The sequence below is a fragment of the Canis lupus genome, chromosome 6 (genome assembly GCF_003254725.2).
Source record: "Canis lupus dingo isolate Sandy chromosome 6, ASM325472v2, whole genome shotgun sequence".
Lineage (NCBI taxonomy): Eukaryota > Metazoa > Chordata > Mammalia > Carnivora > Canidae > Canis > Canis lupus.
This window is the reverse complement of record NC_064248.1, coordinates 5,374,983-5,402,736: the sequence shown is the minus strand read 5'-3', so window position 1 is coordinate 5,402,736 and position 27,754 is coordinate 5,374,983. Positions and strand designations below refer to the sequence as shown.

At 50.0% G+C, this 27,754-nt stretch overlaps 1 protein-coding gene across 2 annotated transcripts; it reads left to right on the top strand.

Annotated features, from left to right (window-relative positions):
• Positions 1–225: 225 nt before the first annotated feature.
• RCC1L (RCC1 like) lies at positions 226–27,222 on the top strand. Of its 2 annotated transcripts, none has more exons than XM_025425757.3 (11): positions 226–598; positions 4,610–4,739; positions 6,239–6,367; positions 7,276–7,342; positions 8,186–8,237; positions 9,025–9,109; positions 13,566–13,747; positions 17,574–17,661; positions 18,540–18,713; positions 21,193–21,278; positions 21,413–21,898. In XM_025425757.3, exons 1-11 carry the CDS (start codon positions 272–274, stop codon positions 21,512–21,514), a joined length of 1,422 nt encoding a protein of 473 aa, XP_025281542.3. In that variant the 5' UTR covers positions 226–271; the 3' UTR covers positions 21,515–21,898. The 2 variants fall into 2 exon arrangements, with proteins under 2 accessions (XP_025281542.3, XP_025281543.1); XM_025425758.3 differs by lacking the exon at positions 21,413–21,898 and adding an exon at positions 26,426–27,222 and having other exon boundaries at positions 230–598.
• The last annotated feature ends 532 nt before the right edge of the window (positions 27,223–27,754 follow it).

The window sequence follows — 27,754 nt, the reverse complement described above, 5'->3', positions numbered from 1 at the left end:
ACAGCGCCGCGTGCCCGCGGGGGCCGGGAAAACGCTCGGTAAGCAGCGCGGCTGCCGGGCCGGGGGACCAGCGGGTGAGCAGCCGGGCGCAGCGCTCCGGCCCCGGCCCCGCCCCCCGCCGCCGGCCCCGCCCCCTCCCAGCCATTGGCGGCCCTCCGCGCCTTTGCCTTCAGCCAGGGGTCCACGTGACCTCGGGCTCTTCCGCCGGGCTGTGGGGTCAGAGGTCACCAAGATGGCGGCGCCCGGGAGGCGCTGAGGCGTGGGGCGCAGCATGGCGGTGGCGGCGCTGGAGGCCGGGGCTCGGCTGGGCCGGCTGCTGAGCGGGCCGGGGTCCGGCCCAGCGCTGAGAGCGGGGCGAGGGCACGGGACGGCGGCCGGGCGCTCGCGGAGCCGGCGCGAGGCGGACGCGCCCGTGTTCCAGTATGTGGGCGAGCGGGCGGCCCGCGCCGACCGCGTCTTCGTGTGGGGCTTCAGCTTCTCGGGGGCGCTGGGCGTGCCCACCTTCGTGCTGCCCCGCGCCGGGCCCGAGCGGCGCGCCGGCTCGCGTCCGCCCCGCAGGATCCAGCCGGTGCCCTACCGCCTGGAGCTGGACCAGAAGGTGCGGGCTGCGCGGCGCCCCCCGGCCTCCGCCGCCGCCCCCCAGGCGGGGCGAGGCTCCCTGCGAGCCGCTGCGACGCCGCGTGGCCGGGCGCCGGGGAGGGGGACCCTGCGGCGGCTGCGGGCCGCGGCGGGAGCGCGTTAGGGCGCACTCTAATTTCTAAGCGGTTCCAGAATAGACTTTTTTTTTTTTTTTTTTTTAAGATTTTACTTATTTATTCATGAGCGACAGACACAGGCAGAGGGAGAAGCAGGCTCCGTGCCGGGAGCCCGACGCGGGTCTCGATCCCGGGTCTCCGGGGTCACACCCTGGGCCTAGGGCAGGCGCTGACCGCCGAGCCACCCCGGAGGCTAGAGGCTTGGTTTGGAGGCCGGCTCGCGGCCAGCCCGGGGCAGTGTGCCCTCCAGGTGTGCTGGAGGCTTGTGAGCTGCCTCCCGCCTGGGCCGTCTGGGCCGCCTGGGCCGCCTCCTTCTGTTGGCCCATTACCTGCCCCAGCCCCTCTCCGCCACCGTCCACCGTCCACCGGAGGCAGCCGCAGCGTTCCTCATTAGCCGCCGAGGATCTTCGACAAACATCCCTGGGGGAAAAGGCTGTTTGCACTGGGTGGTATCTAGGTCAGCTCAGATAAAGAGAGCCTTGTGCATGGGGGCTCCCGGGGACCCACCAGGCGGCTCAGATGAGAACGCCCTGGGAATGGAGCTTTGAAGTTGCTGCGGTCCCTTTCTGCCTCTTCAGGGGCTGCCGGACTGCGGGTTTGCGCCGCGTTGCGAGCTTCTCAGGACGGAACGGGTCAGGTTGAGATGCTGCAAAGCTCGCTGTTCCTGCAGCCGCTTTTCTTGAGTAAACATTCCCTAGATGGCTTTAAGTCTTTGGCTAATTTCCAGGGTTCTGAAAAAATGGATTCTGACGTTCTCCAGTGTGCTTGTTGCTCCATTTTCACTGATGCCATGTCCTTTTATTTCTCTTATTTTTTTATTTATGCCAGTCCATGTCCTTTTATTTCTTTTATTTTTTTATTTTTAAGATTTTATTTTTTCATGAGAGACGCAGAGGCAAAGACATAGGCAGAGACAGAAACAGGCTCCCTGTGGGGAGCCGGATTCGGGCAGGACTTGATCTCAGAGCCACCCGGGAGTCCCCAGTCCATGTCCTTTTAACATAATTATCGATATGGTTGGATCACATCAACCATCTTGCTCTTTATTATTTTTTTAAAGCTTTTATTTATTCGTAAGAGACACAGAGAGGCAGAGGGAGAAGCAGGCTCCCTATGAGGAGCCCAATGCGGGACTTGATCCCAGGACCCTGGGGTCACGACCTGAGCCAAAGGCAGGTGCTCACCACTGAGCCATCCAGGCATCCCTAAACAGGGTTTTGTTTTATTTTATTTTATTTTATTTTATTTTATTTTATTTTTAACATGGTTTTAAAGTATACTTTGAACAACAGTTTATTGAAGTCTTTGATAAATCCAATGTCCGGGTCCCATTAGTGTCAGTTTCTTTTGGCTGCTTTTGTCCCTTCAGTGTAGGTCTTTGCATGTCTTCTACTTTTTGGTTGAAAACTGGACATTTTGGTGATGTTTTGTAATAACTTTGGATTCTGATATTCTTCCCTTGAGGTTTTGTTTTGCCCCCGCACCCCCTTTTTAAGATTTTATTTATTTTAGGGGAGGAGAGAAAGAGCACGGGCAGGGAGGTATGGTAGAGGGAGAAGCAGACTCCTTGCTGAGCAGGGAGCTCTATGTGGGGCTGGGTCCCGGGACTCTGGGATCATGACCTGTGCTGAAGGCAGCCACTTAAGTGACAGAGCCACCCAAGCACCCCCCGCCCTTTTATTTATTTATTTTTTTTTTCAGTAACTTTTTGGACTTCAAGTATACAGTCTTCCCTGCTGTGCATGGCTACTGATACCTTTGTTCCAGTTATTGATTTGTCTCTCTGCCCCCTCCTTTTCAGCCTCGCTTCTTGAGTGTTGCTTCCTAGCGTATACCTTTGTGGTCAGCCAATGATTTGGGCAGAGATTGTGCTCAGACACTTTAAGCCTTCAAGGTTTCTACCTTCTACCTTTGATTCTGTGTATAGGTCAGGGACCACATTCAAATATCAGGCTGTTCTCAAGTCTGCCTCAGCTTTACTTGGGATTGGATCCTCAGCTTTCCCTCGTTTACTTGCAGAGTTTCCCAGTCAACTGTGGATGTGTGGAAAGCCTTCTGTGGCAGTTTCACTTCTAAGATCTTTCCATTGCACTTTTGACTGGTCTGCCTCTCCTCTTGCCCTGGTCAGGATTGTAACCTCAGATGGCCAAGTTGTGAATTTTCCTTGTTTGTTTCTCACTGGGTTCACTACTGAGCATGAGTTTTCACTTTCTACCCCAAAGTGAGTGTGTCCTTACTGGCAACAAAGTTGATGGTTTTCATGGTCAACCCTGCCCTTTTAAAACTAGTGTGCTGATTGAGCTGGAGTAGACGGAGGACCCCAGATGGGAAGTCTGCAGATTCCTGCTGTTGTTACCTGAAGTTCTTTCATCTTCCTCCTCCTCTTCTTCTGTTGTTACCTGAAGTTGTTCTCCTCCTCCTCCTCTGCTTCCTCCTTCTTTTGTTACCTGGAGTTCTTGATGCTGCTGAAGTTCGTTTCCTTCCTTCCTTCCTTCCTTCCTTCCTTCCTTCCTTCCTTCCTTCCTTCCTTCCTCTCTCTCTCTCTTTCTTTTTCTTCTTTTCTTTCTTTTCTTTTTTCTTTCTTTCTTTCTTTCTTTCTTTCTTTCTTTCTTTCTTTCTTTCTTTCCTCTTTTCTCTTTTCTCTTTTCTCTTTTCTTTTCTTTTCTTTCTTTCTTTCCTTTCTTTATTTTTTCATGAGAGACACAGAGAGAAAGAAGCAGAGACACAGGCAGAGGGAGAAGCAGGCTCCGTGCAGGGAGCCCGATGCGGGACTCCATCCTGGGACTCCAGGATCACGCCCTGGGCCAAAGGCAGATGCTCAACCGCTGAGCCACCCATGTGTCTCTCTTCTTTCTTTTCTTTTTTCTTTTCTTTTCTTTTCTTTCTTTTCTTTTCTTTTCTTTTCTTTTCTTTTCTTTTCTTTTCTTTCCTTTCCTTTTCTTTTCTTTTCTTTTCTTTCTTTTCTTTACTTCTTTTCTTTCTTTTTCTTTCTTTCTTTCTTTCTTTCTTTCTTTCTCTCTCTCTCTCTCTCTCTCTCTCTTTCTTCTTTCTCCTTCCTTCCTTCCTTCCTTCCTTCCTTCCTTCCTTCCTTTCTTTCCTTTCTTTCCTTTCTTTCCTTTCTTTCCTTTCTTTCCTTTCTTTCTTTCTTCTTTTTCTTTCTCCAAGTAATCTCTACACTCAATGTAGTGTGCAAGCTCATGACACCAAGATCAAGAGTTGCATGCTTTTCTGACTCAGCCAGCCAGGCACCCCCCCTATTACCTGAAGTTCTAGCAGTCTTTCACAAATAAACATTTCTCAATTTGTTTATTCATTATTTTACTATTATTCTTTTTTAAAGATTGTATTTATTTATTCATGAGAGACCCAGAGACAGAGAGAGGCAGAGACATAGGCAGAGGGAGAAGCAGGCTCCATGCAGATAGCCTGATGTGGGACTCGATCTGGGACTCCAGGATGACACCCTGGGCCGAAGGCAGGACTAAACTGCTAAGCCACCCAGGCATCCCACATTTCTCAATTTATTTGCCTTTGATTTCTTGATCCCTGAAAAGGTTTTTGTTTTTTACAATTTTGTCCAGTTTTTTTTTTTTTTTTAAGATTTTCTTTATTAGAGAGTGCACAAGTGGTAGGGAGGGGCAAAGAGAGAGGGAGGAGTAAACACCCCATTGAGTATGGTGCCTGACTCAGGGCTCAATCCCAGGACTCTGAGATCATGACCTAACCTGAGGGCAGACGGTTAATTGACAGCTACATATAATACTATATGTTCTTTGAGCAAACAACCTGTCATTTATTGTGGAAAAAACTTGATATCACAAATCAGTTCATGCTTTATTGGAATTCTTTTTCAGATTTCATCTGCTGCCTGTGGCTATGGATTCACATTGCTCTCTTCTAAAACTAAAGATGTGACGAAAGTTTGGGGTATGGGGCTCAACAAAGATTCCCAGCTTGGATTTCATAGGAGCCACAAAGATAAAAGTGAGTGTTCTCATCTTGGCTTCTCTGTGCTGTGATTGGTCTGAGAGAGCTCCCTTTTGTTTTCAAGAATATTGATGACATAAACCAGACTGGCACAACACAGTAGATGGAGTCTTACATGGATGTTATTTGAAACTATCTGGACTAGACTGTTGTGTTTTTGTTTTTGTTTTTTAAAGATTTTATTTATTTATTCATGAGAGACACAGGGAGAGAGAGAGAGAGGCAGAGACACAGACAGAGGGAGAAGCAGGCTCCATGCAGGGAGCCCAACGTGGGACTTGATCCCCGGTCTCCAGGATCACACCCCAGGCTGCAAGCAGGACTAAACAGCTGCGCCACCAGGGCTGCCCTGGACTAGATTGTCAGCTTCTTTGGTAATAACACTGAATCTTTAGGCAAAAGAGCCTTTACTGATAAGTAAAGGTGTTCCTGTTATTGTGCCTGGTGTATACATTTTTTAAAAAATTTTTATTTATTTATTTGAAAGAGAAAGAGAGTATGTGCAGAGGGAGAGGGGGAGGGAGAGAGAATCCTAAGCAAACTCTGCAGTGATAGTGGAGCCCGATGTGAGGCTTGATCTCAGGACTCTGAGGTCATGATCGGACCCAAAATCAAGAGTTGGATGCTTAACGGTCCAAGCCACCCAGGCCCCTTGCCTGATTTATAAATTAAACTTTATCATTGATATGTATGCATAGGAAAAAACATGGTACATATGGGGTTTGGTCCTATCCATAGTTTCAGGCATCCACGGGGATCTTGGATGTATCCCACAGGGATAAGGGGGGATGGCTGTATTGTCTGGATAAACATTTCATTTTTTTTCTTGTTCTCTCATTCATGTGCATACATTTTTGTACAGTTTTGGTCAGTGTGTATTTTCTGCCTTCTTTCACTTAATTTTATATTTAAATTCTTTTGTAAGTCAGCACTAAAGTCTGTTGTAAGACTCCACATTGCATTTATTATCATTTTCTTAAAGATTATTTATTTATTCATGAAAGACACAGAGAGAGAGAGAGGCAGAGACACAGGCAGAGGGAGAAGCAGGCTCCTCACAGAGAGCCCGATGTGGGACTCGATCCCTTAACTCCAGGATCACACCCTGAGCCGAATGCAGACGCTAAACCACTGAGCCACCCAGGCGTCCTGTATACTTTTTTTTTTTTTAAGATTTTATTTTATTTATTTGATAGGGTGAGCAGTGAGAGGGGTAGAGGGAGAGGGAGAAGCAGACTCCCCACTGAGCAGAGAGCCCTATGTGGGGCTTGACCCTTGGACCCTGGGATCATGACTCGAGCCAAAAGCAGCTGCTTAATAAACTGAGCCACCCGGGTTCCTCTGTTATAGCTTTTATTGGGAGCAGTTTAGGCATACATAGAAATGGACAGAGTTATGTAAAGCATGCCAGCTTCAGTTACCAACTGACTAATGTCAGGAGTGCTGTGGCTCTCCATCAGCATGACGCACTGTGAACCTGTTCACTCTTGTTTCAGCCCGGGGTTATGAGTATGTTCTGGAGCCCTCACCTGTCCCACTGCCTCTAGACAGACCCCAGGAGACACGGGTGCTGCAGGTCTCCTGCGGCAGAGCCCACTCTCTTATCCTGACAGACTGCGAAGGAGGTGAGTTGGCCTCTGCCAGGTTCATGGGGGAGTAGGGGAACCACTTTCTTGCCTTTGGGTCTAAACTGCTTCGTTTAATGGAACCACATGTAATTAGTTGAGGATGCCGGCATTTCCCGAGCAGGAAATGCTCGTTATATATGTTTCGTTATAAGTGAACCATACTGGTAGGATGGTTCAAGATCACCGTATTGGACAGATCCTGCCAGCTCTTTGATGTTCTCCACTCTCTGTGATTCTTAGAAAACCTCTAGTATTTATAAATGTGACAGTGCATACCGGGCCACCCTAGCAAGGCCTCCCACTTGCTTTGCCGTGAAGTCGCTGAGCTGGGCTGTGCGTGTAGACAGCTTTTTCTGTTGTACTAAAAAAGGAGTCTGTTTGCCAGCACTTCAACTGGTGGGCTTCCAGATTCCAGATAACACGGACTCTCTCTAGAGGAGCGATTATTTCTAGGCAAAGGCCAACTTGACTAAATGTTTCCAATTTCATTTTCTGGCTAAGCTTGCTTTGTGGGCAAAGGCAAAGGTGGTGTTCAGGAACTCTTTGAAGACCAGGTTTGGTGTGGAGGGCATGCTCTAGTGACAGATCCAGGGAGTAGGGGTGATGGGGCCCTCCCCAGGAGGTGCTTGCCTCTGAGCGCTGAATTCCTGAGAGGTGGAATGAGGGCCTGCGGGGGGGGGGGGGGGGTAGGGAGAGGCAGAGGCAGAAGGGACAGTCAAGTGGCCAGATCCCCCAGCATGTCTGCGGGTGTGCTTGCAAAGGCTGAGGGGATGAGAGAAGGAAATCAGAAGTGCTTAGGGTGAGTGGTTGGACTAAAGACCACTTCCGAGAGCCCCTTGCAGTCCTCACACTCTGGGATCCCCAGAACCTGCAGAACTGATTTCCTTGGTTGTGTTCTTCTTTAGTCTTCAGCATGGGAAACAACGCTTACGGGCAATGTGGAAGAAATGTGGTCGAAAATGAAATTTACAGGTGAGTTCCCCAAAGGACTTCCCTAGATCGTGTTAAGCATTTAACATTTCCCGTGTGGTTACTGAGTGATAGACCCACTGAGCAGGAAGTGGCTAGCTTCCCCATGTTTGAGTGGGGTGGTGAGAAGTCACTGGAAAGCTGTGGAGGGTATTGCTTCATTGCAGGTTGAGCTCTGAGCATTAGCTCAGTGGAAGGGAGGGCAGACGGGCATTGCTTGTGGTGCATAGAACTTCTTTTGAATTAGTTTTTTATTTTACCAAATGGATTAACTTTAAAAATTCCTCTCTGTTTATTCTTATTTAGTCTTTTTTTTTTTTTTTCTTCAAGATTTTAAGTAATCTCTACCCTTAACATGGGGCTTGAACTCATGGCCCCAAGATCAAGAGTCACCTGCTGTACCCACTGAGCCAGCTAGGAACCCCTTATTTATTTTGGTCTTTAAAAAAACTCCCCTCTGCTTCCTCAAATTGGGTCTAAATACCACTCTCACCTCTGGCAGCATATTAAAATTACCAAAGTGGGGGGCACCTGGTTGGCCCAGTCTGGAAAACGTGTGACTCTTGATCTTGGGGTCGTGAGTTTGAGCCCCACATTGGGCGTGGAGCCTATTAAAAAAAAATTACCAAAGAGGTTTTTTTTTTTTTTTTTTTTTTTTTAAGAGTTGTTTTGTTTTACTCTCCTGCCTCGGCTTACCTCTGCCTTATATTTGACCTTGAGACTTTCCCTAACTGTAACTGTGTGCATGTGGAGGCAGGACCACACAGTGCTTACCATGACCATATGTCTTTCTTCTCCCCAAATTCCACTCCATGCCCTAAACCCCCTCCCCGGCCCCCCCCACAGTGAAAGTCACAAAGTCAATAGAATGCAGGACTTCGATGGACAGGTGGTCCAGGTAAGAGACGAGTGCTGAGAGCCCCACTCATCCAGCCCCTAGGGGTGCTTTTGCAGGAGTGAAAGGTGAGTGAAAGGTGGGGGCGGTGAGGGCACATTGGTTAGGGCAGTTATCTGAATTAATACACTATTTTTGTAAAAATTACTGCCTGTCTACTGTAGGTCAGGAGAGTATTGGTTCTCACTAAGTTATGGTGGTACAGAGTTTAATAAGGTTTGAGGGATGATACTCTAAGGGGGAGAGACCGGGTAAACTAGCTATGTGTGTGTGTCCCAGGCTGGCTATATCTTGCTCACTATTTCATTTCCATCCCTGGTGCTGACCCTGGCACGTAGAAGTACTTACAGTAAATACTTAAATGCATAAGCAGGTGCTTACAGGAAGGGCCCTGAAAGCACAGGAGAATTGTTAAGTCTCTCAGGGGTGGAATGGGAGGGAGAGAAGGCATCGTGGGAGAGGTGGCAGAGGCATATATTGGATAGACCAGGGCCAGAAAGGTTTTATGGCTGAAGGAGGGGGCAGCCTGAGAGCTTGGAAGGGTAGATGGTGAGCTAGTGACAAAGATTGGCTGCCAGTAGAGAGGCAGAGGAGGGGAATGGGGAAGAGAAAGCCTGATGGAGGAGGGGACTGGGCAAGAATAAGATGTGGAGGCCATGTGGGGCAGCTGCCTAGACCCAGCTGTCTTGCTGCTTGGGAGTGGTAGGGAATGTGGTGAGCTTTGGGTCCATCGACCAGGACACTGGGTTTCCAAGGATTTCTCCTCATCAGCCTCACCTCTGTCTGACAGGTGGTTTGTGGCCAGGACCATAGCTTGTTCCTGACGGACAAAGGAGAAGTCTACTCTTGTGGCTGGGGTGCTGATGGGCAAACAGGTAGAGGGACCTTTGACCCCTGGGTTGGTGCCCTAGGGAGGTGTGAGCTGGAGCGCTCCTGTGGACTAGCCCCCACCCTCCTTAGACTCTTCCTTCTCTTACCACACTAGTTAGTTTGTCCCGCCTTATTCCCTTCACCCCTCCTCCCATGGCCACCAACCCGTCCAGGGTTGGGTAGAAGATTACAGCCACCCCTCAACAAACAGATACACAAATGCCATCTAAAGGGAACTCGATTTTAACTCTTGAGGAGAATGTGATTAAGGGTGGGAGAAATGAGGGATAAGCTTTATTAACCTTGCTTATTTAATCCTTTTGTTTTTTGATATTTGTCTGAAGGGAAGGCCTTTAAATTTAAGATTAAAATTTTGAAAAAAAATTAAATTTTGTGTAGATCCTACATAATCTTGCCAGCACAGTGCATCACTTTTGTTTGCTGTTTTGCGTTTTCTTCTGGTTCTTGTTCATATGTATACATCTTTTATATTATAACATAGGTGTGATTTTATATGCTTGTTTTCTCTTTTAAATTTTGTTGGTATAGATTTCACAATTGGGTTTTTAATATTTGTATGATGCAGCATCAAGCTAATTTACCATAAGGTAAATTAATAATTATTTATCAAATAATTACTTAATCATTACCCTATTGCTCAGGAGGTATACTTTTTGGAGCCATGCGGAGGAATGGGAGGGCGACCACACATTGGTCATTGAAGAAATTATGACATTTATCACATATATGTACACTTTTTCTTTTTTGGGATTGTTGCCTTAGGATAAATGTCCAGGAGTGGGTCAAAAGATTAGAATATTTTTGTGTTTTCAGAATATATTGTTAACTTGCTTTCTAAGAGTTTTATCAGTTTGTACTGTCCTCAGCAATGTATGCAAGTACTACGGTAGCCATAACCTCTCTAGCAGCAAATATGGTCAATTTAAGTGTGCTAATTTCATCAGTGTACCACTTTTTTTCACGCTCATTTCTTTGGTACTGTAAAGCTGACTCTTCTTTTTATTTTTATTTTTATTTTTTTTTATTTTTTATTTTTTTTTAATTTTTATTTATTTATGATAGTCACAGAGAGAGAGAGAGAGAGGCAGAGACACAGGCAGAGGGAGAAGCAGGCTCCATGCACCGGGAGCCTGATGTGGGATTCGATCCCGGGTCTCCAGGATCGCGCCCTGGGCCAAAGGCAGGCGCCAAACCGCGGCGCCACCCAGGGATCCCTTCTTTTTATTTTTAAAATTGTGCTGTTGGTAATTTTTGAAGATCAGCTTTTTATAAAAATAAGAATATTGTTGATAGATGCATCCTGACAGCACAGAAATGAGGTTAAAAGTGCTAGTCCCACTTGATGGAGAAAACCATGGTTAACAGTTTTCTGTTGCCATTCCAGAAATGAGCTGTCATAGGTGACACTTCTCACCTCCCTGCCCTTGCCTGTCGGGCTTAGTGTCCAGTCACACAGGCCCCTGCAGTGGTTCCTAGAGCATGCCTCCTCTTGCAGCCACAGGGCCTTGGCACAAGCTGATCCTTGCCTGGAATGCCTGTCTCTGCTCTCCTTTTCATACTTTAGGCCTCATCTTGGGTGCCATCTCTTCTGTGAAGTCTTTCCTGGACATCCTTCCTAAAACGATTGTCTTCCTCCCATGCAGATTCTATCTTAGGATCTTGTTCCTTTCTTTCATAATCCTTCACGGTTTGAGTTTTTCTTTTTTAAATCTTATTATACGTGTATTACAGTATGCACAAAAGATGATATGTTGTCAATACTCTTCAAATTGATCTACGAATTCAGTGCAATCCTGATCAAAATGTCAACTGCCTTATTTGCAGAAACGGACAAACTGATCCTGAAATTCTAATAGAATTGCCAGGGACCACAAATAGCCAAAAGATTTTGGAAACAAAGTTGGAGGACTTGCACTTTCTGATTTCAAAATTTATAGCAAGCTAAACTAATTGAAACATTGTGGTACTGGCATCAGGATAGACAGACCATTAGAATAGAATGGGGAGTCCAGAAGTAAACCTGTACATCTATGATCTGTTTTTTATTTATTTTTTATTTTTAAAGATTGATTTATTTGAGAGAGAGCGAGAGAGCATGGAAGGAGAGGCAGAGGCAGAGGTAAATCTCAAGTAGACTTGCTGCTGAGTGCAGAGCCCAATGTGGAGCTCAATCTCATGACCCTGAGATCAAAACCTGAGCTGAAGTCACGAGTTGGATGCTCAACCAACTGGGCCACCAGGCGCCCCTGAAATGCAGTTCGTTTTGTGTGTTGATTTTGTATCCTTCTTTGTTGAGTGCAGTTCATTCATTCTTGTAGCTGTACGACATTCTACCGCTGAATATACCTCTATGTATTCAGTTTCCCATCAATCGATATTTGGACGGTTTACAACTTTCTGTTATATGTCTAGCAGTGTTTCTCTGGCCAACTGTGTCTCCCGTTCACATGTTAGAACATGTTAGTGCTCTCATGAAGATGCTGTGAGTGGCAGGAGATTGTAGAATATGCTCCTGTATTCAAATGGTTGTTTTCCGAAACTGTTGCAACCAAGTGTCCCCTGGCTGCAAGGTGGTGTTCTCAGCCTGGCCAAGGCTTACTATTGTCCACTTCAAAGCTTTTGCCTGTCTCGTGAGTGGGAAATAGTATCTTACTAAGGTTTGAATTTGCATTTTCCTAATAACTGCTTGAGAGTGACCACCATCTTTTTATAAATTTACAGGCCAGTCTTGTTTTCTGTTTTCTGAAACACTCTGTTCTTTGCCCATTTGCTGACTTGTCTTTTTTCCTATTGATTTTTAAGGATTCTTTTATCTTGTACCTGTATTATTATTTTTTTTTTAAGATTTTATTTATTCATGAGAGAGGCAGAGACATAGGCAAAGGGAGAAGCAGGCTCCAGGCAGGGAGTCCGATGTGGGACTTGATCCCAGAACCCCAGGATCACGCCCCGAGCCAAAGGCAGATGCTCAACCACTGAGCCACTCAGGCGTCCCTTGTACCTGTATTCTTTGCAGTTCTAGTGCCGCATGTGTTTTCTCCCAGAGTTTGTCTTGACCTTTTGTCCGTTTGAGTTTTGAATTTTAACTGTTTTCTTCATTGCTTATTGCTTCCTTTTCAGATTTACCTGGGCATTTTCAATAGTCCCTTATTCCTGCTTTTATCTCTTTAAACATTGCCTACAGAGTTATTTTTTTAAAGTTTTGTATATTCTAATATCAGGGTCTGAAGTCTTGAGACTGTCAAGTGGTTGTTTGTTGGTTCAGTTTACTCTCTGACTCACGGGTATCCTTCCTTACGTGTTGAGTAACTTTTGACCATGAGCTCATATTTCATTGAATCCAACTTGTGGAAGTTCGAAGGGCCTAAACTGGAGACGCTTTCCTCCAGAGAGGATTCGGGTTTGCTTCTGCCTGTTGCTAAGGGGTGCTGCCAGTTGGACGTTGCTTTGGGTCCCTTTATAGAAGCACGGTGTAAAGCGAGAGTCTCTGGTGTGCATTCTGCCTTGGTCTGCTGCCCAGGGCTCACTCTCCATCACAGTGCTAATGGTGACATTTGTCCTGATATCCTCTGGCCAGTCCTGCCTTTTCCTCTGTTCACCGTCTGCCATGCCACCATGCCAGTTTTGGTGTACTGTTATTTTGGGAGGTGATGTAGGGGGCTGGGGTGGGTTGGGCTCTTGGAGATTGCCTTTATTTTCTGGTAAGTCCAGCGGTGCTTTAGAGATTGCTTGTTGCAGTGTTCTATGTGTGTATTCTCCTAGGATCCACTGGCCTTATTTTGTAGGGCTGTTCTATCTGGCATAGGTTTCTAACTTGAATCAGACTTAGAAAGCCTCAGGGGTCTTACAAATAAATCATTCTTCCCGTTTCATCCTCCTCTGAGAGAGGGTGGAGAAGGAAGTTGTAGAGCAGCTGAGAAACAGATTAGCATTTCCTTTCTTTTTATTTTATTTTATTTTATTTATTTATTCATGAGAGACACAGAGAGAGAGGCAAGAGACATAGGCAGAGGGAGAAGCAGGCTCCATGCAGGGAACCTGCTGCGGGACTCATTCCGGGGACTCCAAGATCACGACCTGAGTGGAAGGCAGACACTTAACTGCTGAGCCACCCAGGCGTCCCTAGATTAGCATTTTTTTTTTTTAAGATTTTATTTATTTATTCATGAGAGACACAGAGAGAGAGGCAGAGACACAGGCAGAGGGAGAAGCAGGCTCCATGCAGGGAGCCCAACGTGGGATTCAGTCCCGGATCTCCAGGATCACACCCTGGGCTGAAGGGGGCGCTAAACCGCTGAGCCACCCGGGCTGCTCCTAGATTAGCATTTCCAAGATGATGTTGGTAAAGGGTTGAAAATTGTGCTTGGCACATAGTAAGTCTGTGTTAAGTATTTATTCCAGGAGTCCATAACTGGGAGTAACGCTTTGCCACCATGTCAGGTCTAGGTCACTACGATATCACCAGCGTGCCCACCAAGCTGGGCGGAGACCTGGCTGGAGTGAACGTTGTGCAGGTGGCCACCTATGGTGACTGCTGCCTGGCCGTGTCTGCTGAGGGTGGTCTCTTCGGTTGGGGGAACTCTGAGTATCTGCAGCTGGCCTCCGTCACTGACTCCACGCAGGTACGAGGTCACTTACCACCCGGGCTGGGAGCTTTGGAAATACAGAGTGGTAAGGGCATGTATGAGAGCTTCTTCAGCAAAGTGTAGTGTAGGAAGTGCTGCTCAGGCCTGACCACCTGTAAGGCTGCCTCTTCTTGGCCATCTTATGGGAGTCAGGAAAGAAAGCTGGGGTCCAGAGCCATCATTATCAACTCTTTGATGTGATAGTCCTGGTTTAGAGCAGTCTGCTGGCTGTGCCTGTGTGCCCTGTCTCAGTCTAGAAGGGGTATGAGGTATGAGACAGTTTATGTAGTTCCCATGGTGGCACCATGTGCTTTCTATTGCAGTGTGACATATATGCCCAGTAAAGCATGCAGATCACCAGTGTGACATGAGGACACCTGTACCCCACCTACCCACCCAACCAGTAGGACACACAATACTTCAGAAGTCACTGCATGTGGCCTCTCTGGTCACCGCCCCTACCTTCTCACCAAAGGGAGCCACCATCAGTACAGCACAGCATGATTTTAAAGTTAAGGGGAATTGCAAATGAAAACAAAAAGTTGAGTTCACTGCATGATGAATCTCTATCTCTCACTTGTGTTCAACCATTACCAACTAGTGGTCCATTTAAAAAAACAGACAAAACCAAAAAACCAGAGACATAATCCACCATTTTTGAGTGTAGAATTTAGTGGTTGTTAGTGTAGTTATGCAGGTTATGTAGGTTGTGGAGCTGTTCAATTCCACAAAATTTTCTTTACTCCCCATGTCCCACTCTCCCTAAAACAATCCCTACCCCTAACGGTCAGTTTTTGTTGCCATCTACCTCTCTCTCCTGGATTTTTTTTTTTTTAAGAGAGAGCATGCTCATGGAGGGGCAGAAGAAGAGGGAGTGAGAAAATCTTAAGCAGGCTCTGTGCTGAATGTGGAGCATGACACAGGGCTCAATCTCACAACCCTGAGATCATGACCTGAGCTGAAACCAAGAGTCAGACGCTCAACCAATTGAGCCACCCAGGCACCCCTGCCCTGGGTTATTTTGTAGTAAATCCCAGATTATCATATTTTATCCATTAAAGTTTCCATATTGTGTCTTTAAAAGATAAGGGCTATTTAAAAAATACACTTTATTCCTTAATACCATCAAACTTCTGACAACTTACAGAGCATTTAATATATATATATACACACACACACACACATATATATATACACATACATATACATGTACATGTATATATATTTTTTAAAGATTTATTTCTTCATTTTAGGGAGTGAGAGCATGAATTGGAAGGGCAGAGGGAGAGAATCTCAAGCAGACTCCCTGCTGAGCTTAGTGTCCAATACAGGGCTTGCTCCATCCCAGGACCCTGAGATCATGACCTGAGCCGAAACCAAGAGTTGGCTGCTTAACTGACTGAGCTTCCCAGGCGCCCCTTAAATATGTTTTTTTTTTTTAAAGATTGTATTTATTTATTCATGAGAGACACAGAGAGAGAGAGAGAGAGAGAGAGAGAGAGAGAGAAAGGTAGAGACACAGGCAGAGGGAGAAGCAGGCTCCATGCAGGGAGCCTGACATGGGACTTGATCCCGGGTCTCTAGGATTACACCCTAAGCTGAAGGCTGCGCCAAACCGCTGAGCCACCTGGGCTGCCCTAAATATGTATTAATAAAGAGATCAGCCCTGAGGGGAAAAAAGGTCAGTGAAAAAGATGAGGAGAAGCATTCCCTGTGGTCCGTCACAGTGGCTAGAAGCTGTTAGAGGTATGGTTCTGAGCTTTCTAGTAGCCAAAGTAGAGAAGAAAACAGGCCCATTTAAATGATTCATTGTTTCTATAACATAACACAGTCGTTAGGGAAAACTGTGGTTCTTCCTGTTGCTCCCAGGTCCTGAGAAAAATATCTCCCCACTGCCTCCCTGTGGGGGACAGATCCAGTTTTGTGGCACTGTTACCACTGCATAACAAATGACCCGAAACTTAGTGGTTTAAACCAACACACATTTATTCTCTCTTAGTTGCTGTGGATCAGGAATCTAGGGGTGACTTCGCCGGGTTTTCTGACCCTGGTCCCTTGAAGGCTTAGAGTTCAGCAGCCGAAGGCTCCACTTCCAGGACCACCCCGGTGGTGGTTGGCAAGACACAGATCCTCCTGGATCGTTGGACCGGGGCCCCAGTTCCTCACTGTTGGCCAAGCCTGCCTTGGTTCCTGGTCCTGCTTCTCCCTGTGGCAGCTCCCAACATGGCACCTGGCTTCATCAGAGCAAGCCAAAGAGCAAGCAAGAGAAAGTGCCCATAGGACAGCAGCCAGCCTTTTATCATTTAATCTTGGCGGTGACCTCCCCTAGCTTTCACTGGCATTCTCCATGTGGGTGTGACTGGTGGGAGGTGGGGATCATGGGGACTGTCTTAGAAGCAGCCCAACATGGCCTTGTCTTGTGGGCGGCTGCAGTGGCCCTGTGCTAGAGCGTTTCTTGGCGCTTGCTGAAGGCGTTGGACCAGAGCACAGTCAGGTAAAGACGCTGTCTGACGGCCTCGCCTCCTCCAGGCATACGTTTTCTGGATCCGTGAGCCCCCTTATTCCTTAAAAGTCAGCTTAGGGACTGTTACCCTCCAGCTGTCCCCATTTGAAAGTGCATCTGTAAAGATTCATGGCTGTCACTGAAGCACTTAAAGTCTGCCTTTCCAGAGGGTTACTCCTCAGAGGTGCCAAGACCAAATCCCACTGGAAGGCTAAGTTGGCCACACTTCATCCTCCAAACCCTTGACACCTCAGGTCTTTCATTCTTGGCAGCAGATCTGGTCCATATTACTATCAGATGAGGGTGCCCTCAGTTTCCCCACTCGGAGTCCTCCACCCTCCATTCCAGGCCCACTGCCTATTGTAGCATGGGGATGTCATCTTGCCCCCCAGAGATGTGATTCTCCTCCCTGCGCCTTGGGGCACATCTCCTCCCTCCTCAGAAGCCCTCCTCCATCTGCTGGGCCTTCTTCACCATAGCCTCAACGTCCCCTTCTCCACTGGCCCCTTCCCATCCGTCCTTACACCCAACCCATGTGGCCTCCGTCTGCAGAGGCCGTGTACGGGCTTCCTGGTCTCTACCCAGACTGTTCAGGGTCTGCACGTCTATATCCCTAGGCATTTCCACTTGACTGGCTCTGGGTGCAGTGAGCTCCTGTGTATCCCCCACATCTCGGTCCTCCACTGTGTCCTAGCCATCACATTACCTCTGGAAATCATGCCCCTCCTCTCTTACTACCTGTGCTCAGGGGAAGGACTGACTCCTTTTCCTGGCCTACGACGTCCTGCATGTCTGGTCTCTGTATCCCCCCTCATCCCTCTGCCTCATCCTCTCTGACCTTGTTCAGACCCCTGAAGGTGTCCTGCCTGCCCCGTTCCCTGTGTATGTGCCAGCTCCGCTCCTTGGACTGGCCCCTCTCCCCTTGCCTGGTTATCCCTGCTTATCCTCCAGGCCCCAGGATAAAATGAAACCTTCGGGGTCTTTCCCTGACGCTCCTCCCTGCAAACTAAACCAGGTTGCGCGACATTCATTCTCAGAGACCCTGGACTCTCCTTCATTACACTCGGCCCAGATTACTTTTGTGTGAATTTTGGCGGGCCCCTTACCTCTAACACTAGACCCCGCTTAAGAGAGGGATCAGGTTACCCTTCCCTGTTGTATTCCCAGTACCTGGTTAGATGTTTAGCCTATCTTGGGCGTTCAGGAGGTACTTGTAGATTGAACCAATGACCTGGGACTTGATCTGCTTTGTACATAAGACCGACCATTTCCGACTTCTCACTGGCTTGTCTTCTAACTGCGGCTCTGGTTTTGATTCAGGTGAATGTCCCTCGGTGCCTACCCTTCTCAGGAGTGGGGAAGGTGAAGCAGGCCGCGTGTGGCGGTACAGGCTGTGCTGTGTTAAATGGTGAGACCCTCCTGCGGGCATCTGAGTGGGAAGCTGTAGGTGGGTCCGACGTGGGCCGGCTCAGTGTCCCCTGGACTCATGGCTGGGGACCCCATCCTGAGGGAGGGAAAGGGGGGGTGGCTGTGGGAAGACCTAGTTAGACTGGACTCTGCATAGACGGTGAGGGTGACCTTGACAGAAGGATACTAGCCATGATTCCAAAGTAGACGAATAAACAGAACTTGGTCATTCTCACGTCTGAATAATAGCAGACCTCCGGAGTAGAGAACCAGCTCCTTCCTCTGTTTCCCTTAGCCTGGACCAGAGAGTCAGCCCTGCCTTCCCCAGGGAGGCTGTGCCAGGAAACAAAATATAGAGAGAAGAGCCGTAGGGTCTGGATACTGAGGCCCTTGCCCCTGGGATTAAATGTCTGGCACCGCTGAGGAGCATAAAACCTTCTATGACCAAAATAATCGTTTCCGAGACTTTTAGGAATCTGGCCAGAGGCTGGTTGTGTACTTGACTGGCTCTCCTGATCAGTGTGAAAGAAAGAACATCCGTGTAGGAAAAACCTCCCTTCTGGCCTCTCCTGTACTCCCCGGGCCTCTGGGGGATGATGACCTGGACCCATCCTGGTTACCCTCCAGCTGTGGGAAGTTTGTGTCCTGAGATTGGGAGCTGGCTAGACACCCATCACCAGCAAGAATTGGAAAGAGGAGGGAAGAAACATTATTTTAGATCTCCGTCCCTATGTTCTTGCCAAGCAAGAGGGGGAAAAAACAACAACAAAAAAACCATCTATGTGGAGATAAGGCATGTTGGTGGTGCAGTCAGGATTTCCAGTGAGGGCGGGCTGCACTGGGTTTGACCCACTGACCGCCGTGTTTGCTGTCATGCAGGAGAAGGACATGTTTTCGTCTGGGGCTACGGGATTCTTGGGAAAGGCCCAAACCTTGTGGAAACTGCATTTCCAGAGGTGATCCCACCCACTCTCTTTGGCCTGACGGAGTTCAACCCGGGAGTCCACGTTTCTCATATTTGGTGTGGTCTCAGCCACTTTGCTGCCCTGACCAGTAAGTGACCAGTGCAGCTCCGGAGGCTGGCAGAGCTGAGCCGAGCTTAGCTGGCAGCCCCATGCTGTGCTCTCCCTTCTCTGTGTGGATAATTCAAGAGTGGGGCTAAGCCACAAGTTGCTTGGCTTGAGGTAGGATGATGTGTGCCTTCTCATCATCCCGGAGTTGTGTGTTTTTGGTTCATTGGGTTCGTGGTCAGGATAACATTAAAGGAGGTTTTCTCCAGAGGACGCCAGTTGGTGGTAGGAGTGGGGACCGTCAAGCATGGCGGGCTGGCGGAAGCCAGCAGAGGTCTGGCGAATCCACGGTGGGTAACCAGGAGGTGGATGTGTGTGGTGGCTAGAGGCAGGTCTGGAAGCCCGTCCTGTGGTTTCATGGAGGCTAGTCTGCCTGAGTCCTCCAGAGGGATCTGAGGTGGGGCCCAGATGGAGCTTTTTGCAAAGGTTTGCCAAATTACAAAGTCGTAAAATGTCCCGTGACTTGGTGGACCTCTAGCTGGTGTGCTTTTCTCCATCATGGCTTTGGAGAAACAGACCCCCACCACCCCCCAAGTGAGTGTCATTGGTTCAGTTTGGCTCTCCAGCTGACCTGGATAGTCAGACTGCACTAAATTAATTTCACGTGATCCTCAAGTAAATTCGCGGTTTCCTTGCGATTAGAAAATCTTTTTGTCTTATGGAAAGGAAACATCTGGCCTGGGATGGTGAGTTTGGGTCGTCCAGAGTCACAGGAGTCTTTTTAAACCACTTTGCTTGAGCCAAGAAGAATCCGTGTGGCCGGATTCTAGAGGTAACAAAGATGTATTTTCTGTTTCTTTTTTTATTTTCTTTTAAAGATTTTATGTATTTACTCATGAGAGACAGAGAGAGAGAGAGAAAGAGAGAGAGAGGCAGAGTCACAGGCAGAGGGAGAAGCAGGCTTCATGCAGGGAGCCCGACGTGGGACTCGATCCCGGGTCTCCAGGATCATGTCCTGGACTGAAGGTGGCGCCAAACCGCTGGGCCACCCGAGCTGCCAAAGATGTGTTTTCTAAGACATCTCCAGGCTTAAACTATGTGCACAGTCATTTGCTTGGAAATCCATGCAGAGTGTTCAATGAGGGTGGACTGTTTTCTGTTTGCTGTCAGGTCGTGTGGCCGTTGTGGGTCATGTTGAAGTGAATTCCCTGTCTAGATTTTCCCTAAGACCCAGTGGCCACCCTCCCCATGCCGGTCACTGTCCCTTAGTAGGTGGAGCATCAGAGCTTCGGCTTCTGGCCCATCTGTGGGGCTAGCATTTGCATCTGGCCAGCTGGGGGTTGGTGTTGGTTGGTTTACCCTGTGGTCTGCTAACATTGAGGGGAGCCAGACTGAATTGTTCTGTTGAACACATAAAATTTGAGGGTGGAGGACCAAAGAGGCTGTGAGATCAGAGGACTTCAACAGCTTGTAACAAGAGGATTCCTTGTTTAATTAACAGCCCATATTATTGTACTCCTGGCTTTTCTTCTCTTCTCCATGACTAAAGCCTTCTGCTAGAAATGGGGCCTCTGTGCCAAGGAGCGCCCCATGCTGGTGTGGATGGAAATCTGTGGTGAAGTCTGGGCTGTGGGAGGTGCCCTGCCAGGGCTGGGGGGTCCATCCTGCAGGTTGGTGTTCCCAGGGACCCCCTAGGTTCTGTCATGCTGTTGTCTACGGCACCCGGGCTATCTTTCTCCTTCATGGCACTTTTTACAATTTGAAAACACTCATTTTTACGGTGAGGCTTGCTCATTTGTTTAGGTCTTACTCTTCGGCTAGCTGCAGCCCTGTGAGGACAGGAACTGTGCATGTTCAGTCACTGCCCTGTCCCAGCTTCTAGCACACAGTGGTGCTGGTCACCATGTGTCTCTTGACCAAATGGTCCCGAGATACGGAAACCTGGACAAGGAATGACGGATCGTCCTGTGTCTCACTCTGTCAGGGCATGACCCAGGTTCAAGGGGGCTCAGCTCTCAGGATTTGAGGAGGGGGTGTGCATAAGGGGTACGCAGAGCAGGCTGTGTGCAGGAGCTGCCTGGCCCCAGAGCTCCACACATATGCCAGTCCCCAGTGTGACGGATGCAGCGTGCATCTGGGCTTGGCTGTGTTTTGGTATGGGAATGGTATACTTTTCCATTCAAAGGAAACCACTAATGCCTGGTAGGAATTGAAACTTTTTTTTTTTAAGATTTTAAAAATGTGTTTATTCATGAGAGACACAGAAAGAAGCAGAGACATAGGCAGAGGGAGAAGCAGGCTCCCTGTGGGGAGCCTGATGTGGGACTTGATCACAGGACCCCGGGATCACACCTGTGCTGAAGGCAGATGCTCAGTCACTGAGCCACCCAGGTGTCCCTAGAAATTGAAACTTATGTTGGGCCCTGTTTGTCCCTGGTTCTAGAAAGCCTGTTCTCATGACCCTCCCGGAGACTCGCTCTTGGCCTAGCCTCAACCAAACTACCTTTTTCTTTTCTTTGCAGGCAAAGGAGAGCTGTTTGTGTGGGGCAAGAACATCCGAGGGTGCCTTGGCATTGGTCGCCTAGAAGACCAGTATTTCCCATGGAGGGTAAGCCTGCGCAGGGTGGGCATGAGGGCACACCCATGGCTTGAGGCTCCCCCAGTGTGCAGCTGGGCCAGTGCCAGGGCCCTGGGAACAGCTCCCTCTCTCAGGTCTCGGCTGCCCCCTCTTCTTCCCCGCAGCTTCAGGTGAGGTCCTGTCATGCTGAGGAGCCAGAGACAGTTCCTGGCACCAGTGTCTCAGGCTATACGGCTCATTGCCCTGAGCTCTGTCCCAAGGCCTGATGAGTGAGCAGCCTGCTGGAGGAAAGAGCAGCCAGGCCGAGGGTCCCAGTCCCTCAGTGCCCTGGAAGAAGCTTCATCAGAGGCTGTCCATGGACACGTGGAGCAGGAAAACAGAGGCATGCCAGCACCTCAGAGGAGCAGAGTGCAGGCTGGGGGCCATGAGGCCCCAAGACAGAGAGATCTGAAATGACAAAGTTGGTGTGCCAGGACCTGTTTACAGAGGCCCCTGTGGAGGAATGTTTTACAGCGAATTTAAAAGCAAGCAGGATGTTTAATATTTAGAGTGCCATACCACAGCCACCAAAGTAAAAATAAATAAATAAATAAAAGCTTTCCTGAGGGGGAGGATGCAATTATACAAAAAAGGCTCATTTCAAAATTAAAGGGGGAAAAGGTTCTTTCCTAAATTGTAGTTTATCTTAGTGTTGTTTACTAAGTCCTCCTAAAAGAAAAAAAAGAACTACTCACATTTCTGAAAACGGCACATGTGTACATAGTGCAAACTGTGTTACAAAAAATAAGTCTCACATCTCTTGTCCCAGATACTGATTAAAAAAAAATAAAGATTTTATTTATTTATTCATGAGAGACACTGAGAGGCAGAGACACAGACAGAGGAAGAAGCAAGTGCCTCACAGGGAGCCTGATGCAGGACTCGATCTCGGGACTCCAGGCTTAGGATCACACTCTGAGCCAAAGGCAGAGGTGCAACCCATGGGCCACCCAGGTGTCCCAATACTTTTTTTTTTTTTTAATTTTATTTGTTTATTCATGAGAGACACAAAATGAGAGGCAGAGATACAGGCAGAGGGAGAAGCAGGCTCCCTGTAGGGAGCCCAATGTGGGACCCGATCCCAGGACCCTGGGATCACACCCTGAGCCGAAGGCAGGCGCTCAACCACTGAGCCACCCAGGTGCCCCTACTGGTACTTTCTTATGTTTCCTTCTAGAAACTGTCTCTGTGTAGAGAGGTGCGTGCATGTGTGTATGCACAAATGTGTATATGCACATGTTTAGGTATCTTCCTTGAAGGTTGTATTTTAATATTTCAAAATTACATAAAGCATTTTTTAAAAACCTTACGTGAACATGCAAAAGCAGCGTCTATTTGGAATAAAATAAGGATTTGTCTGTGAAAAACCCACTGCAAAATGTTTGGAGGCACTTCAGTGTTTTGGGGGCTGTTTCCCTTGGCTGCGGACTCTCTTGGTTCCCTGTGACCTCAGCAGGCTCCGACCCCTTTGGAGGAGCTGGAGGCGCTGCTGCTTAAGAAAACAGGTCAGAATGGAGGCTTTGTATTTGTTGGAAGAGATGTGTATCAGAGCTGTGTGTAGGCTGGTTGGTGCTCGTCCGCTTGTATCCTGGGCCTGGGGTCCCCTTTAAGGGGTGAGGAACAGCTGCTCGGTGGATGCTGGGGGGCAGAGCAAGGACTGTGAGCGTTGACAACGTGGAGGTCCCACTTTTGTGGTAGCCCCTCACTTCTCGCCGAGGGGAAGCTGAGCAAGCGGCCCAGTGGCCAAGTTTTGGATGAGTGACCACTGTGAGGGGTGTGGGGGGCTCCCCACCTGCCTCCCTTTCCCCCAGACTAGAGTGAAGATCAGTCATGATTGTACTGTCCCATCGAAATGGCCGGGCATTGGTATCCGTTGTGGGGCTGGAAGTAGCAGGCACCCGAGGCCAAGGCCACTTGCCACTGGGGCCAGAGCCAGCTTACGGGAGCCCTCCTCCATGGACTTCTTACTCACCAAGCAGCCCTCTGGGAACGTTGCTCTCTGCACCCCTGCTGTCTGGGAGGGGACACCTCAGGCTGTTCCCCTGATGGCTGCTTTCTTGCCAAACCACTGTCCTCCCCCTGGAACATTTTTGCTGAGCCCTACATGCCTCTGGGGTTGGGAGGACTGGTGAAGGAGAGCACCTTCTGGGGTGATGCTGGGGGCCTGGCCCTGCCCACGTTCTGTGGGCCCGGACCTTCCAGCCTGGGCTCTGGGGAATGGCAGTGGCAGGAACCAGCCTTATGTGTAGCTCCTACAATAGCACTAACTTGTCATTCTCAGATGCACAGAGCCCAGGCTGCTCTGACAGTATGTAGGCCCAGGGAACATGTGCCACTGGACTCAAACCCGTCCTTCTAGAAGCTTTTCTGGAGGTTTTCCTGCTGCACACTGACACTCAGAGCTCAGAGACGGTCAGCGAGTCCTCGAGGCCACTCACCCAGTAAGAAGCAGGGCCCAGAGTCAGACTCACATGTGTCTGACTTTGAGACCTCACTGTGGTACCCTCCTCTGCGAGGGTCCGGAGCTGAACAACCAGGTCCCCAGCAGTGGGGAGAGGCGGGGACATACTGCCCAGGTTTATACAGGACCCTCTGGTCTACCCGGTGGCACTGCGGTGCGGGCATGGGGCAAGTGTTTGCATGGCCTTCCCGGAACATCACCCACTCAGAAATGCGCTCTTTCTAGATACCTCCACCCATCTGAGGAGTCAGCAGAGCCGTCGGCTGTGCCGGGTGCCTTGCTCTCGTCCTCAGGACAGCCTCCAGAGGCCCCTGTCCCCCAGCCTGTGGCTCCGCAAATGGAAAGGGCTGCACCGTTTCAGGGCCATGCAGTGGGCGGGGCTGAGACCCGAACTCTCGGCTCCAGGTGCAGACTATGCGGTGCCCAGGCTGCAGACCCTCTGGCTGCCGGGCCTCTTCCCACACAGCCCTGGGTCCCAGGTGAAGTATCGGGGGCAATGGGTCTCTTGGTGCCACAAAGGAAGCTACAGATGCGGCCATATCGAGGAGCGGCCAGGGGCACTGATTCTGCGTTCCTTCTGGGTCCCCTGCCTTTGTGCCATGGGCGTTGTCATGAGGAGGGACATCCCTGAACAAATTCTGCTCACACTGGTCAGAGTTTGTAAAAGTCCTTCAGGCCAGACGTGGTTCAGTTTTTGGAATGGTTTCTCTTTGCAGTAACATAGTGTAAATTGGTTTAGGAGAAATGCTCCGTTTAACCTCCACGAGGGCACATCCAGCACATTGTCTTGGACTCCAGAGATGGTGAGAGGCCGAAGACCCTGCCTGCCAGGGGGAGCACCCCCAGGGGCTCAGAGGCCAGCCCCAGCCACCATCCTCCCTGTGAGCACGGCAAAGCACAGCAGGGCCAGGTGGTTACTCTGCTTGGGGCTCTAATGGGCAGAGCCCCCGGGGACAAGGACAAGGTAGCTCAAGTGCAGCAGTGTGGGTACGGATGAGTGGGGAGCGGGGCGCGCTGCCTGGGGAGGGTCAGTGTAACGCGCTCTGGTGGCCCCGCGAGGTTGCTAGGAGCTCACCTGGGCCCAGTCAGCACGGAGGCAGCGTGTTCTCTTCTGCTCCTGTGGTCAGCCTGGAACGCTTTCTGCACCTTCACGATGAGCGGGGGCACTGCTGCTTGTTTGTTCAGTGATCTCTGTATCGGTGTCGCTAAAGACGTTTGTTTAGGGAGGGAGGGGCAGGCCGCATGGCTTGGTCACTAGCATCCATTTGCCTGCCATCCAGGAGCCCTTAATGGACTCGTCTCCCCGCACCGAAGGTCCCAGGCTCGGGTCAGTGCTGCCGTCCGGGGCTTTCAGGCCAGGCCATCTGGATGAGGCCTCCCCCCCTTAGCTCGGCAAACTCCACCGGCTGCCACAGATCCCCCTTCCAGCTGTCCTGCTGCCCAGCAGAGCACTGCCCCCGGGGGAGCGGGGGAGGGAGGCAGAACCCAGACCTGCTGGGGCGGAACAGCAGCACCGGGCAGGGGTCTGCCGACCACGCAGCGCAACAGCCCTGACTCGCAAGTTGCCACCTAAAAACACTCTTCTCACGTTTGCTGCTTTTGCATTGGGCACCTCTGGAAGGATAGTGGAAACTGGCTAAGAGTGGTTTCCAGTTCAGAGGGAAGGAGGGAATAAGGGGACAGGTGCTGACAGGCTGGGATTAAAGGTTAATATAGGGGAGCCCGGCCGGCTCAGTCGGCAGAGCATGAGATTCTTGATCTCGGGTTGTGAGTTCGAGCCCCATGTTGGCTGTAGATCTTACTTAAGAATAAAATCAGGAAAAAGAAAAGGGATTTAATGCCTTTTAATTCTTTTGTGCTGAATGTCATTTTATGATGTAGCCATGAGAGAGTCTTGCCTACTGAAAGTAATGATAATAATAGTATTAGAAGAAGAAGGGAAAGTGCCTCCCTTCTGAGAACTGGTTTGGCTCTGGGGACGTGGACATCCTTGAGTGTTGGCACAGCCGGAGTGGGATGGAGTGGCCGTTTCCAGGGGCAGCCTGGACACCAGTGAAAGTCCTTTACAAGGCCGGCGGGCCGGAGCTTCCACGTCGGCTGAGGGCTGCGTGTCACCTCGCGGGTTGGCCTCTCCTGTGGTGAAATGGTGGCAGCGTGGGTGGGGAGCCTGGGTAGGACTGCCAGCGTGGCCTGTGGCCCCCTCAGCGACAGTGGGGCTCCCTCCTCAAGGGAGCACGGTGTCTGGGAAGCAGCCGACCCAGAGCTGAGGCCAATGGCTGCCGTAGCTGAAGATGCTGGCCGGGGCCTCGTTCCCACAGGCCCTGGTTGCAGGGAGCAGGGGTTCGTGAGCCGTTCCAGGGAGCCATGGTGGTGACCCCTAGGAAAGGCCACTGCCCCTGGCTTGGGAGCAGGTGTTGACCTCTGGCAGAGTTGTGCTCAGCAGGGAGTAGCGTCTGTGGGACGTGCAAGTTCTAGCAGTGATGTCTGCCATTGGCTGGGTGGGACGCTGGAGTGCCCGGTCCACCCAAACAGATCTGCCAGCCACGTGGAAGCACCCCCGTTTCCGTGGGGGGAGCCGAGGTGACTTGACCCTCCCAGGAGGCGGAACAGGGTCAGGCCTGGGCTGGGCCTCCTCCAAGCCGTGCGCCCTCACCGTGTGCTGGGTCTCGTTTTGCAGGTGACGATGCCTGGGGAGCCTGTGGATGTGGCGTGTGGTGTGGACCACATGGTGACTCTGGCCAAGTCATTTGTCTGAAGCCTCGCCCAGCCCGCGGGAGCCCGGAACCCGGCCTCAGAACCACCGGGGCTGCTCAGCAGAGGCCCCTGCAGGGGCTCCCCGCCCTTGGTGAAGCAAGATGCTCTCTGCCATGCCCTGAGCAGGAAGATGCTGCAGGTCCGGGGACTCAGGCCCCTCTAGCCGAGGGTGAGACCCGCCGTTTTCATCGCAGGATGGCTGGCTGTCCTTGTCAGGCCTGGCACCAGTGACAGGAGTCCTGGGCTGTGTGGCCCCAGCAGAACGAGGAACCTCCGCACGTCTCGGCCCTTCCAGGACCGTGTGACGGCTCCCCGTGGCCCATCGGACTCTGGAAGCTACTCTGAGGGAAGCCTGGCCATTTTGTTTGATCTTAAAGGTGGCCTCAGAATCGAGTGGCCGGGAGGGCGTCTGTAGGCCCCCAGCACGGCAGAGCTCAGGGTGGGAGTGCGGGCGGCTGCGTGGGCTGCGTGGGCAGCGGGGCGAGCCCCGGCGCGGCTGCGGGAGCCGGGCTTCAGGCCCCCGCAGGAGTTAGAGCGAGGCCAGCCTCTCGTGACTGAGCACCCCCCGCGGAAGCTTGGCTGGAGGGCCAGCCTTGGAGGAGGGATTCAAACATTGTGGAAAACATGTGAGGTAGTAACATAAACTTGGCCTTTCATTTAAAAACATCTTTTAAAAATCTCTTTTGGAATAAAGTCTATTTTCTGCCTTTTTATTTTTAAGCACTCGAGAGTACTTTTTTTTTTTATCTTACTTGATCATTTAGAGATTTGCTTGCAAAAACAAGGCTTTTGATAAAGAGGCAACTAGAAGCCAGTGACAAATACTTCAGAAGACAATCCTGCTTGACAACAATTTTTCTGAACAGAGTCTCCTCCCGTGGTTCAGTTGGGAGAAAATGATAGAAGTCTAAGAGTAACTGGTAATCCGGTCACCCACCTGAGATCTCCCTCCCTGGCTGCACCCCATCCTTTTATTCATTCGCTCAACAAACACTCTCTGCCCCCTGCGGGCCAGCTACTCCAACACAACCCACAAGCAAAATGGAGAATATGGTACATGGTTACGTGGGCTGTGGAGACAAAGCAGGGGAAGAGGAAGGGGTTGGCGGTGTGGGGGCTTTGCAGTTTAGAGTGCAACGGTTGGGGCGTTGCCACTCTTGATCTTGGGGTTGCAGTTTCAAGTCCCACATTGGGTGCAGGGATTACTTAAAATCTATAGGGGGCACCTGGGTGGCTCAGTTGGCGAAGCGTC

Excerpts from the sequence above, each read along its gene's own strand:
- RCC1L (XM_025425757.3), top strand. The coding sequence starts at position 272 with ATGGCGGTGGCGGCGCTGGAGGCCGGGGCTCGGCTGGGCCGGCTGCTG. Across the intron at positions 6,368-7,275 it reads CCTGACAGACTGCGAAGGAG|TCTTCAGCATGGGAAACAAC; the intron begins GTGAGTTGGCCT and ends GTTCTTCTTTAG. Across the intron at positions 7,343-8,185 it reads GTCGAAAATGAAATTTACAG|TGAAAGTCACAAAGTCAATA; the intron begins GTGAGTTCCCCA and ends CCCCCCCCACAG.